Below are 14144 nucleotides of genomic sequence, written 5' to 3'. Positions count from 1 at the left end.
TGTTGCAGTAGGCCAGTTTCCTCCAACACTTAGCCTGGTTTAGATTGTTGATTGCTACCTTGAAATCTATGAAGCAAAGACGGAGAGGCTGCTTAGAGGACCGTGCCATTTCTATGAGCTTTGCTATGGCCAAGATGTTGGTTGTTGTGCCTGTAGATTTGGAGAATCCGATCTGGTTGAGTGGGATGATTGCATTCGCTGATGCCCAGGCTTGGAGATCCTCTAGCAGAATGTCTGCAAAGTATTTTGCCTCGTTGTCGATCAGGGATCATAACCTTCTGTAGGAGTAGTTTACCTATATAAAAAAAGCTATTTTCATTTTTAAATAAATGAAAAAGCAACTCAAGAGTGGTAAACATTCACTGCTGACATCCTTAGAACATGCAGGTCACAGGTTCAAATTCCAGCATTGCGAATACCAGCCATTCAAACTTGAGAGATCAATAAACGGATACCATTAAGCTGGTCAATAGTAGCAAATGTTATTTAGGGCTTGATATACCTACAACTGGTTGCAATTTGTGACCAGTATTGTTGCAACCAGAGTGGTAATTTGCGAAGTAACCTATATACTAATAGGTAGTTTTGCAGATTACCAATAAGCAATAGGTCGCAATTCGACTTACCTTATAAATATTAATTAGGTAGGCTGCAATGTGTGACCCACTAAGATTTACTGCCATCACAGGGATGGTGTCCCGCTGGGCTTTGACCACTATGTCTTTGATTACTTTTAAACTAAGCAATCATTAAAAAAAATGCAGCCAGTTTTCCATAAAGGAAAAGGGGATACATTTAAAAATAAAAAAAGGAATGTTTCATTTTTCTTTTTTTTAAGAGTAGGTAGTGGTCCATGGTACCACTGTCTGCTCTATAACAAATATTGTTTTAAACATTGTCAAAGGGGAAGGGGTGCCAACGGGACCCCATACTATTTGCAAGGGGTTACAACCAACTTTGAGTTGGTGGTCAAGTAAGAATGTTTTGTGAACGCAATTCAGTTGCAAAACATTAGTACATTCCACTACAATTTGGTATTTGGAAGGGACGCCCTAAACACACCCATTCCAATTACCAAATCGTTATTAGGGTCGCAAATCCAAATTGGGATTAGGTAACATGTTACTGAATTGCAAGTTATGTTTGACACATTAGATAAAGCATTTCTGCGCTTGCAATCATCCCGAATTTGCAAATCGGGTCATTTGCGACTGCAAAAAGTCTTCATACATCTAGCCCTTATTTATTAAAATAGGCAAACACTTGGGGCTTTAGGAACTATATAAAAACAAGGTAGTAGAGTTATTTAAGTACTTTCACTATTTTAAGACCTATAATCTACTCTCACACCAAACCTTCCTTCAATCCCCTGTCAGCTCTTTATTACTAAGAAAAAAGTTGGTTCTGCTCATGACTTTCAAAACAAAGCTGTCCAATTCTTCTGTGGCCAGTGTTCTGCTGCTTTCCTCAAAGAATGCGCTGCCCAAAATTGCAACTAACCTGAACAATGCTTTCTTTCTCTCTGTTACAGGTTCCCGTCCCCGAAACATGGTAGAATAACTTATCTTCTAAAAAACCAACAATACAAAAACACTGCTGAACCAAAAACCCATGCCAGCTACCAACATACACCCAATCCCCCATTCTTTAGCAAAATCTCGGGGGGTGGGAGGGTTGTGGGGGGGGGGACAAGACAACTTCAAGAGCATGTTGAAGTGAACAACCACCTCCACAACTAAATTAGAATTCCATCCTCAAAGGGACACGTCTGGACTTGCTAACACAAGCGTAGCTCTCCCGGGATGAGGACAACAAAACTAACCTTTAGCTCTTTGACATTTGTATTGCCTACGCCACTCTTCACTACACAACCTGAACCAGAGGCTTGATAAGTTAAAAGAATTGTCCAGATCTCAGCTGCAATGTGTCAGATGATTTTCCAAGAACTTAAGCCAAAATATCAGTATTGGATCATACAAAGTGTCCACAAGCCAGTATCCTGTGGTGCTCTTCACGAGTAATTCCTTTCACATCCTCTCTTCAACATCTATGTTTGCCCATTTGTACATCTCCTCGAGCAGCACCAGTTGGGTTTCCAAATGTCTGCAAACATCAGTTGAAAACACTTCTGGCTGAATAATAAGACACAGCATCAAAGTATTATCACAGAGTGTCTGGACCACTTACTGCACTGATTAAAGTGGCCCACCCTCTGCAGCAATTCTGCTAAGACAAAGATTCCAGCAAACAAGAGTCATTTATTGTGATTTATTAGTATTCGCCTGGCCACCAAACCTTGGAACTTTATCCTCCTCCTCATCACCTGATAATTCTCGCCTCGGTGCCTATTCCAATCATGGAGTCCCACTCTGCAACTCTGGGCAATAGCTTGCTTAATCTCCACAACGGCCCCCACAACGCTAAGGATGCCTGGCCTCCACCTTGGGGGTGCCCAGGAGTGGACGCCTCACAGGGAAAGCCAGGATGGGTTCCACAGCGGTTTTCGTACAAGCGCCTTGAGACCCTTGCGGGTGAGTAGTGCGCTATACAAGTATCAATTTACATTTTACATTTTAAATCCCATTTCTCCAAGGAAATGAGCTGAGTAGAGCCCATGTCCAGGCCATCATGACAATTGTAATGTTATCTACTCTGGCCTCCAAAAAAGATGTTGTTTGACTTAAAACCTGGTACCCAGACTTAGACTTACCCTCTGTAAATTAAGCCACATCTAACTAATCTTGAAAGCACTCTACTGGCTCCCTGCTGAGGCCAGGAACAAATTCAAGTTCTTGTGCACTTTCCATTAAGGCCCTGTAGACTTAAAGAAACTAGAACCTCGCTATGCCCCAACCACAGCCTTTTGTTCAATGTTATTCAATAATCACTCAATCTGGTGAACCATAGAAGATAAGTGGGCAAACAAGGCCCCACAACTCAGGACTCTAATACGCAAACTTATTCCAGCTCAATGAACTTTCAGAAACATTTGAAAAAGAACTATCATGGCTATTTTTTAACAGAAGTTAACCCCTTCCAGTCGCAGTTGAAATATTTCACACATGGTTAATCACCTGTCAGACTTGGCTCGAACTCTAACCTGCCATAATGTTATTCTCCTCCACATCTCTGTCAACTGCTTTGAAGCATCCCAAAGGAGACACGTAGCAATGCAAGAAACTGGATTAATATTTGGGTAACTATACACCTTAAAGAATAATCATAGCCCTTGTCAGGGTGAACCCTCAAAGTTAAGAAGATAATCTAAGCTGTAACCCCAGATAGCTGTGGCACACAGCAGACATGCCTAATTAGTGCAATGTGTAAAGTACTAGTGCTGTAGCAGAACAATAATAAAGTCAAAATGCAAAATAATAAAAAACTAGAGTAACATTTAATGAACAAAATTACACCAAAATGAAAAAAATCAAATAAAGGGAGCCGGAGATGTGAATTTTCAAAGTTTAAGAATAACTAGTACAAAAAGCATTAAGTGCCAATGATAGTTAATGGTTGCTGTAGACTGGGAACTAGGAACAATTTGTGGTTGGTTGCGATGGCGCACGGGTTGAATACACCAACCAGGTTCATCCTGGTCAAAGATTTGACCTTAATAATAATAATAATAATAATAATAATAAAAAAGACATTTATAGAGCGCATGGTTACGCCATCCCGGCGTGTCCCCGCGCTAAAAGAGAGAAGAAAAAATACTCGCCAGGGGAGAGGACAGTGCGAGGCACAGGACATTAAAGTAGACTTATGAGGAGAACAGATGAGTTTTCAGTTGACGTCGGAAAATAGTTTCCATGGCTCCAGGCGGAGACTGATGGGAAGTTTGTTCCATCCTATAGCAGCCGCCACTCTAAAGGACCGACCTCCCATTTTTTCTCTCCTATAGCGGTGGGTCACAAGCGTGCCGCCCGATCTAAGCGATCTGCGTCGTTCATACCAGGTCACCAGACCTGCCAGATAGCCGGGAGCTTTATGCCACAGGATCCGATGACATATTAGGAGGGCTTTGAACATTATTCTTTTTTTCACTGGGAGCCAGTGGAGGGCCTCCAGGGCGGTTCTGGAGTTGGCTCTTCTTGGGAGTCTAAGCACTAGGCGGGCTGCAGCGTTTTGCAGTATCTGGAGTCGTCCTATGCTTTTACTAGAAGCTCCCAGGAAGAGGACATTCCCATAGTCGAGGCGTGACGTAATCAGTGCCTGGGTCATAGTGCGCCGAGCCTCCAAAGGAAGGAGGTCCAGGGTTTTATTGAGAGTCTTTAGGACTCCAAAGCACTTGCCTACTAAACGGTTGATGTGTGTCTCGTAAGAGAGTGTGGGATCCATCCATATCCCTAAGTTCTTAGCTTCAGGACACGGTGTAGGCATAGCGCCTAAACAACTTGGCCACCAGTCACATGTCCAGAGCCGTTGATCACCACCAACTACCAAGACTTCTGTCTTAGAGCCGTTCAGTTTTAGGCAGTGATTATCCATCCAAGTGGCCAATGCTTGCATGCAGGCTCGGAAGTTCTTGGCTCCAGCTGCAGGAGTTTGGGTGAGGGTGAGTAAGAGATGCGTATCGTCGGCGTAGGAGACAATCTCTATGCCGAACGATTGAACTAACTCAGCCAGGGGGGCCATATATAAGTTAAAAAGGGTAGGACTTAAAGCAGAGCCCTGTGGCACCCCCTGTTCCAATACCCTCTCCTCAGACTGAAACGAGCCCCGTTGGACCTGAAAGCTTCTGCCCGTCAGAAACGATTTTAGCCAACCGAGTGCTCTATCAGTCACACCTCCTCTGTTCAGACACTGTAGCAAGGTGATATGTGCTACAGTGTCAAACGCTGCACTAAGGTCTAGCATGACCAGTGCCATGGTTAGGCCTGCGTCAGCTCTTTGACGTAGAGTTTCGGTGGCTCGTAATAAGGCCGTCTCAGTAGAGAAACCCCTTCAGAACCCCGATTGGGAGGGGTGCAGGAGATTATTCATCTCCGCAAATTCCCTCAATTGCACATTTGCAATTTTCTCTGCAATTTTGGCATTATAGGGTAGCATAGAAATAGGTCGTAAGTTCTCCAGGACATCATGGCTTACATTAGGTTTTTTCCTAATTGGTAACACAGTTGCCTTTTTCCAGTTTATCGGAAGGGTCTGGGAGTCAAAGGATGTTACAAGAACATGGCGGATGTAAGGTTCTAAAGCCACTATGCTTGCACCCAGGACCCTCGGAGGAGCAGGATCTCGAGGAGAACACGATTTTATACTAGTACAGATGGTTTCAAGTTCTTTACTGGGCGGTACGGTAAAACACTCTAACCTCGGCTTCGAATTCAACAGCGCCACTTCCTTCAGTTCTACAAAGGTTTCTCCATCAGCAGGACATCTGGAGAAAGAGCTGTATATTTTTTTAACCTTATTGGCAAAATATTCTGCCACCTTATTACATTCCATGACGGAATCAGTTTGCGGGACATTGGAGTTTGAAACTAATGAAATTTCTTTATAGATTTTAAAGAGTTCTCTAGATGAACAGTCCGCCTCACTAATTCTGTTTCCATAAAAGGTGGCTTTTGCAGCTCTGACCTGCTTTTGGTAGCTTCTCTGGGCTGTTCTATATTGAAGTTTAGTGCACTCATTCATATCCCTGCGCCAAAGTCTTTCTAGCTTTTTACATTCTGATCTGATTGACTGCAGATCTATATTGTACCATAGGGCCGATCTCCTAACTCTGTTCCCCTGTTTGGCCGTGGATAAAGGGGCTACCCTGTTCAAGGCATCAAGGATCCGGGTTTCTAAGTTTTGACTAGCACTTTCACTATCCGTGCCTCCCGGCATCCCACCTAAGCTTAGCATCTCGCTAAAGATAGGTAGTGAAATTTTTTTCCATTTGCGGTATGGGTAGCTATTGTTGCCACTCAACTGGGGGGCAGGCTTACCTAAAGTGCAAATTTCAAAAGGGACTAGAAAATGGTCTGTCCAGGGAAGTGGGTTAGGAATACTCATAGTTATGCCCTCCCAGTTGGCAAACACCGGGTCCAATAAATGGCCATGAGTATGTGTGGGTGTTTGATTTATCAGTACCAAATTCGTATTTCGACTTGGTCATTCAAGTTCCAGTCCTCCACATGAGTACACTTCTAAAGCCCCTGGGTCCTCACAGGAGGCCCTCCTAGACTTACAGGGTGTGAGGCAGAGGTCACCAGGATTGTCTAGTCCAGATCCAGTTGCCACTGGCCAGCTGGAAAGTTGCAGGAAAGGCCTATTGCAGACATATATGTTAATCCACATACATGAATGTGCATATAAAACACAGAACTTTTTAAATATAGTTATCTTCTAATGGCTTTCCAACTCATCCACATGCTATGACTCCTGCTCTGCCTCTACTTACCCGCAGACACTTGGAAGGCTGCTGATGCAGGCAAGGTACCAAATAAACGTTACCAGGAGGAGAGAGGGGTGGATGGAATTGCCGCAGCTTGGACAAGATAAGAGGTGCATAGGAGTGCTCAAGGAAAGGTGCACAGGAGTGTTAATTGGGTCTTGGTGAAGGAGCAAATGGCACAGACATGGAGGTCGGAGAAGGAGGGCCCATTGGGCTGCCATAGAAAGCTTTAGGGAGGGCAGCACATTATGCCTTGAAAGGCCTCAAGAGGGGCACACAGGTGTAGGACTCTGAAGTAGTAGCTGCAGTCAAGACGAGCCTAGAATGGAGCCCCTCCGGCTCATTGCTGTGACAAGTCAGCCAGCCTGCTCCCTCACGTTTAGTTGCAATGGTTGTGATCTCGGTTATCTATGATGGCAGAGTGGCCATGCATTGTTCTTGCAGGACACTAGTCAGCAGCAGTCAAAGCCTGAAGTAGGGCACTTGGTCTCCTTCAAGGAGGGGTGGTCAGCAAAGTCCGAATCTAGGAATTAAGTAGTGACTGTTCGCCCAGTATACCACACACCACCGCCGTTCATGTAAGGCTTCTCTGTTTCCCTCTACTAACCTGCTCACATGTGTGGTGACAGCATGCCTCCTTGGGCATTGCCAGACAACTCTTTTCACTCTTCCATCCCCAATCATGTGCCAGAGATTAGGAGGGGGCTTTGTCCAAACAGCTGAGCCACTTGATATTGCAGCGTGCTACGGCTGGCGATACTCTGTATTCCATTGGGATAGGCACACAAATGGCTAGTGGTGGCTTTGGGATGGGCTGGACAGAAGTGCCCTGAGGGAGGGCCGGAGATGGCCGACAAGTGTATGTCGAGCAAACAGGACAGACAGCTAATAGGTGTGCCCCGGGCAAGCTTTTAAAGGGGGATAACATATTTGGCATAATGAGGAGGGATTCCCTTTTCCTATATTGTATTCCCTGGCCGAGGGACTCTGTTCACTGCCACTCAGGTGAAACCTAACATGATTACATAGATATCAGTTCACCAAAACACCATTGGTGGAAGTGACATCAGGCACTCTTTCATCCACTGGTGACGTTACTAGGATGACCACTAGGCCAACCTTTAGGCATCACCATCCTTCAATCTGTTGGTTACGGACGTCAGTGAAAGCCATAGCATGTAAGCAGGGTTACTTGATCCAAATAAAATACAATTGCAACAACGGACTTCCTGGCCCGACAGCAATGGTAGAAAGGGCAGTACCACCAAATTGCAAGACCGAGGTAGCAGCGGCAACCTTAATTGTGGTCGATAAACATTTTAAAATCAATTAAGCTCTCATTCATGACAGTGCTCAAGATCTCTCCTGAATTAGTCTGCCAGTCGGTTTCTGTCCTCATACATGTTCTTCTAACAGATGGATACGACATGCATGTGCCCATTTCCATAGACAATGAGATTCTAAGATAAGCGTCATCTAAGCTTGTTTTACATTATTTAAGTCAGTCAATGAATCAGAAAAGAAAAAAGAAAAATAACAGAGTGTCAGAGAGTATGCCTGGTTTACTGTACTATAAGTCTTTCCTGTAATTGTTGTAATCAACTGTGACTGGTCTCAATTATTTTCATATTTAGAGATGCTAGTTTCATCTGTGCCCGGTGGAATAAGAACAGAACAATTCACAGTGAGCTAAGGCAGGCTTGAATAACTTGACAGACAGCCCACATGAGGTCAATGGGAGGAATGATAAGAATTAGTGGATTCACAGCTGCTGTTTTATGTCAAATGTTTTCCTGGGAATCCTAGCCCAAATTTTGATGAGAGTCAAATAAGCATGTGAATCTATTAGAAAGATAAAGCTTGAGAAACTCAAACTCACAATACTTGGGTTGATGTTAGAGCGATTGTGCAGCTATAGATGTAAGTAGATCTGTTTCAAACTTTTCTCTCAGCCACACGTTTAGTTGTTGCAGATAGACCCATCAATATACCCACTCCAGCTTTAGCCAGCACACTGGCCCATACATTACTGACAGAAATTCAAGAAACACATTATTACATGTTCTGAGCCTCCTGAATCATTCACCAGCCACTCGGGGAGCTTAAAATCCTTCTCTCTTGTTGCAGACTTATCAAAATAAGTTGAGGTGAAACGCAACAGAAAGGTAGACAATAATGGAGCAGATCTCTCCTCGTCTGTTTTTGTGTAAACTGTTTCACCAACCCCTAGATAAAAGATGAAGTTACAGCATTGTTTATTGCACTGAGAAATAAATACTTGTGGCCAACTTGTAGGTTCCAAACTAAAATCTTTAAGGAACCAAGAAAACTTAAGGCTCCTCAGAATTTCTGAAACAGTGACAGCCACAGAGGTTTAAGTTGTGATTTCAGTGTCAAAGAGGCTTGTGAAAACCCCAGGCCAGATAAACTAGGTGGTTGTGTATTGAAATATGTAACAAACCAACTAGGGTTGTAACCCTCCAGGGATTAAACTTTTATTCACCAGACAACAATCCATCCAGATGCTGCTCGCTCAAGCACGCAGTCTTAGTTAGATGCTGTGTTCCAAAGGATGAGCTTGGGAAATGTTTTGATTTTAACTACTATTTCAGCTGAAGAGGCAATCAGAGCAATTATATTTGAGAGTAGGTGCTCTTACGTAGTACACGATTCAGATAAAATTGTCGTCAGCCAATTGCAATAGAGTCTAATATCTCCAAACTAGCAAGGTGGATCTGGCTCTGACAAAATATCTTGGTGTCCACTTGTCATAGATCCTCATCATCCCCTCCTGCCATTGCAGCTACTTCCTGATCCAGCTCATCCTGACCGAGAGTTTTCAGTTTTTTCTTTTTCTTCTTGGACTGCTTTTTCTTTGCAGGAGGATTCCAGTTCAATATGAAGCAGCTGTTATCCTAATCCAGACAAAGGAGAACGGCAGAGCATTAACGACAGAGTAACAACATATACACATGACCAAAAGGCTTTGCACTCTAGAAACACATCTGATGAATTAGGTCTCCAATTGATCTCTCTAAAATAATCACTTAAGAGTCATGAAGTTCAACAGTGATTATTTAATATCACATATATAAATTGTTCATTTTAAAATATATTTCCACTTGGGACAGAATTCTAAAGAACATGTTACTTACCTTCGGTAACGATGTATCTGGTAGAGACATATATTAGTTGTAGCTTCCTTACCTTAGAATTTCCCCCAGGCGTCAGTCTGTATCTGGGGATGTTATAACATTATTACCCCTGTGCGTCGGTAGGTGGTGTCAGTTGGCTCTGTGTCAGTCGCCGTCATCGAAATGACACGCGGGACCCATATAGGCGCCGACCATGCGTACTGACCAGTGGCGTAGCTGGGGGCAAAGGGGGGGGGGGGGAGACGGGGGCAGTCCAGTTTTTGGGGGGCGGCGAAGGTGATCACGTTGTGTCTGTCGACTACCACAATTCCCCCGAGAATAAGCAGTGTGCCAGCCTCCCCACCCCCGAAACAAGTTCTCCGCCCGCCACTACCCACTACTCTTACCTGCACCGGGCGGCAAACTTAGGGTCTGCCCCAGGCAGCAGTAGGCCTAGTTACTCCACTGGTGCTGAACACAACTTTCCACTGCAGAAGTGCATAGCCATGTAAGACATTGACTACTGGTGCTTCAAAACTAGGTCAATTTAGGGGAGTCCCTATCCCTAGAAATCAGTTCACAGACCAGGGAGGATGGGTGGGGCACTTAATCTACAACTAATATATGTCTCTACCAGATACATCGTTACCAAAGGTAAGTAACTTGCTCATCTGATAGAGACTGCTAGGTGTAGAACCCTTACCTTAGAATAGATACCCCAGCAATACTATTCCCGGAGGAGTGTCTGCGAACCAAGATCATAATAGGAAGTCCTGTAGAATTGAATGGGTAATGGACTTGGCTGGACTTGGCTGTCCAGGCAGTAGTGTCTGGTAAACGTGTTCAGGGATGCCAATGTTGCTGCTTGACAGATATCAAGGACTGGGACTCCGTGTGCGAATGCAGTGGTTGTTGCTGTTGCTCTAGTGGAGTGAGCATGAAACCCCACAGGAGGATCCTTCTCTGTCAATGCATAGCATATTTTAATGCAGAGGACAACCCATTGGGAGATGGTCCATTTTTGCACAGCTCTACCTTTTTTTGGAGCCCACGTAGTCAATGACGTGTTGATCATCCACCTGCTACGATCAAGACAAAAAGACAACACATGTTTTGGGTCTAGACGGTGAAGTTTCCCCTCTTCCTTGGAGGGATGCAGGGGTGGGTAAAAGGTGGGTAGAGTGATGGACTGTCCAACATGAAAGGGCATGACCACTTTAGGAAGGAACAAAGCTTTTGTTAGAAGCACCACTTTATCCTGATGGACAAACAGATAAGAAGGCTTGGAAGACAGACCCTGAAGCTCGCTAACACTGCAAGCAGAAGTGATGGCAACAAAGAAAGCAGTTTTAAGAGTGAAGTCTGCGAGGGCAATTATGAAGAGGCTCGAAATGAATACACATAAGAAAAGTCAAGACTAAATTCAAATCATTCTGGGACATCATGAAAGGGGAAGGAGGAAACAAGTGAGTATGGCTCTTAAAGAACCTATTTACAATGAGAGACTTAAACGAGGAAGGCGGTATTGCACTGTTACAACGCAACTTTTACAACGCACTACCATTACATCGCAACTTTTACAACGCAAATACCATTACAATGCATGCCATTACAACGCATGTCATTACATAGCAGATACTATTACAACGCATGCCATTACATCGTAAGTATAGGTAAGTATATAATTTTTATTTTACATTATTTTATTAATTTAATTTATATTAAAATTAAAATAAAATATTAATATATTAATTTAAGTAATTTTGGGGTATTTTTAGGTTTTAGGGCTGGGTTTGGTTTTTGGGGTACAGGGGTATTTTTAGGTTTTAGTGCTGGGTTTGGTTTTTGGGGTACAGGGGTATTTTTAGGTTATAGGGCTGGGTTTGGTTTTTGGGGTACAGGGGTATTTTTAGGTTTTAGGGCTGGGTTTGGTTTTTGGGGTACAGGGGTATTTTTAGGTTTCAGGGCTGGGTTTGGTTTTTGGGGTACATGGGTATTTTTAGGTTTCAGGTCTGGGTTTGGTTTTTGGGGTACAGGGGTATTTTTAGGTTTCAGGGCTGGGTTTGGTTTTTGGGGTACAGGGGTATTTTTAGGTTTTAGGGCTCGGTTTGGTTTTTGGGGTACAGGGGTATTTCGACTATAAATAAATTAAATTAATTTAATTAAATTTAATTAAATTAATTACAATATTTACAATTATAAAATTAATTGAATTACATTACTTAAATTAATTTCTTTTTTATTTAATTTATTATAATTAAATAATATTATTTACAATTTTTAAATTAATTAAATTTCTTTAATTATATTAAATTAAATTATATTAAGTATTATTTTAAATTTAATTAAATTATATTTATTGTAATAAATTACATTATATTATTTACTATTTATAAATTTATTATATTTCATTAATAATGTTATATTAAATTAATTACAATTTTAATATTAATTAAATCACTATAATTAAATTAATTTAAATGAATTATGGTTTTAAATTTTTTTAAATTATATTTATTAATTTAAATTTATTAAACTAACTTTATTACATTTTTTTTAAAAAAAGATATACTTACCTATACTTACGATGTAATGGCATGCGTTGTAATAGTATCTGCTATGTAATGACATGCGTTGTAATGGCATGCATTGTAATGGTACCTGCGTTGTAAAAATTGCGTTGTAACGGTCTGCGTTGTAAAATAACGCGTTGTAACGACATAGATCCGAGGAAGGCTGATCTGGAAGTCTCGGAAAGGCAGAGCTAGCGGCAAGATAACCCTAAGGGTACCCAAAGCAGAGCCCTGCTGGGCCAAAAGAAAGTATGTACAAGAGAACCTCTGTAAGGGGGCAGCAAGGGAATAAACAGCCTTTGTTGTGCACCAGGCCACAAACTTGTTCCATCTACAGGCGTATACCAATTTAGTGGAGGGATGCCTGGCGGCCAAGATGACATCACAGACTTCAGGTGGAAGGTTGAAAGCTGTCAACTTCCGCCGCTCTATCGCCACGCAAGGAGGCGGAGGCTGGACAGGTTCAGGTGAAGAACCATCCAGGCTGCGACAGAAGATCTTCCCAAAGGGGCAGTCTGATCAGAGGATCGATGGCCATGCTTAGAAGGTCGGAATACTAGACTCTTTGTGCCAAATCTGGAGCCACAAGAATGACTTGAGCCCGGTCATGCTTGATCTTCTTGAGCACTCTGGGCAGAAGTGGTATAGGCGGAAAGGCATAGAGGAGGTAGGAGCTCCACTCGGCGTGATGAAAAACATCCAAGCTAGCACTGCCTTGGAAAATCTAACATGCAATACTGCTGACATTATGCGTTCTATTCAAAGTTGAAAGATCCAACCATGACTCTCCCCACCATGGGAAGAGACCTTGTGCCACTTATAGATGGAGATGCCATTTATGATCGACCAGGCCACCAGTTTTGGAACTGCTAGTTACTTATGCAGATTTGGAAATACAACGCTCAACGAACTGAACAATACTCAATGTCATAGTGCCTACAGGCATTGTTTGAATCACCGACTGGTGTAATTGTTTGAATTAATCTTTAATTTGAATTTTTTGTTGTCATGTTTAAGTTTTTGAATTGTCTAGTTTTTTATGTGTTTATTAACATTTATTCATGAGGAATGTATAAATGAATGAAATGTGTATTCTTTTCATGCTCAAAAAAAAATAAAAGGATGTTTGAAATTAAGTTGAATTAATACAACTGAGAAAGTAAAATGCAATGACGTGGAGCGTTGTATTTCCAAATCTGCATGAGTAACTAGCAGTTCCAAAACTGGTGGCCAGGTAATTCTTTTTGAAAAAATATTGCACGTCCAACCGGGCCCCCGAAACGGACGTAACCCCTATAGTTTAAATTTATGATCGACCAGGCACTGACGGCTGAGTTCGTCCACTCTGGCGTTCAGAGACAACATGCCAGGAATTGAACCACCAGGGTTATGCCCTGATGTTCCAGCCATGTCCAGAGGCGGAGAGCCTCCTGACAGAGGATCCACGACCCCACCCGGCCCTGTTTGGTGCAGTACCACATAGAGGTGGTGTTGTCCTTAAACCCCTAGCACACTTTCCCTTTGAAACAGGGAAGGAACGCCTTCAGTGCCAGTCTCGTCGCCTGGAGCTCCAAAAGGTTGGTATGGAGACCAGACTCCACTGGAGACCAGAAGCCTCTCATCTACGCCTCTCCAAGATGGCCGCCTTATCACAGAAGCAATGGATCTGTCACCACTGTTCGATCTGGTTGGGTAGGAGAGGGGGATCTGCCTCTGACCCAATCTTAGTTTGTTAACTACCACTGCAGCTGTTGTGCAGTTCCCTCCGAGATCTGGAAGTAGTCTGAAAGATTTCCCTGATGCAGCGCCCACTGAAACTTTAGGTCCCACTTTAGAGCTCGCATAGGCTACCTGGCATTATACACCAGCAGGATGCAGGAGGCCATGTGGCCCAGCAGCCTCAGACTCATTTTTACCGAAATCAGAGATCGCGGCTGAAAGATTGGTGTAATAGCCTGAATATCCCGGACTCGCTGCTCGGGAGGATAGGACCAAAACTGCACTGTGCCCGGAACCGCTTGATGAAAGGGAGCGTCTGAGAGGGAGTCAGGTGTGACT

General features: G+C 43.1%; 1 protein-coding gene across 1 annotated transcript in view; it reads right to left on the bottom strand.

Annotated features, from left to right (window-relative positions):
• Window positions 1-8618: 8618 nt before the first annotated feature.
• TAF1D (TATA-box binding protein associated factor, RNA polymerase I subunit D) overlaps window positions 8619-14144 on the bottom strand; it is a 146660-nt gene continuing 141134 nt past the window's right edge. The window contains exon 6 of the mRNA XM_086954588.1: window positions 8619-9294. Within this exon, the coding sequence (XP_086810714.1) occupies window positions 9148-9294 (147 nt within the window). The 3' untranslated portion in view covers window positions 8619-9147. The remainder of the gene's footprint in view (window positions 9295-14144) is intronic.

This window comes from Lissotriton vulgaris, chromosome 2_1 (assembly GCF_964263255.1).
Source record: "Lissotriton vulgaris chromosome 2_1, aLisVul1.2, whole genome shotgun sequence".
NCBI classification, from domain to species: Eukaryota; Metazoa; Chordata; class Amphibia; order Caudata; family Salamandridae; genus Lissotriton; species Lissotriton vulgaris.
Note: the sequence above shows the minus strand (reverse complement) of the source record. Positions and strands in the feature narration are given on the sequence as shown.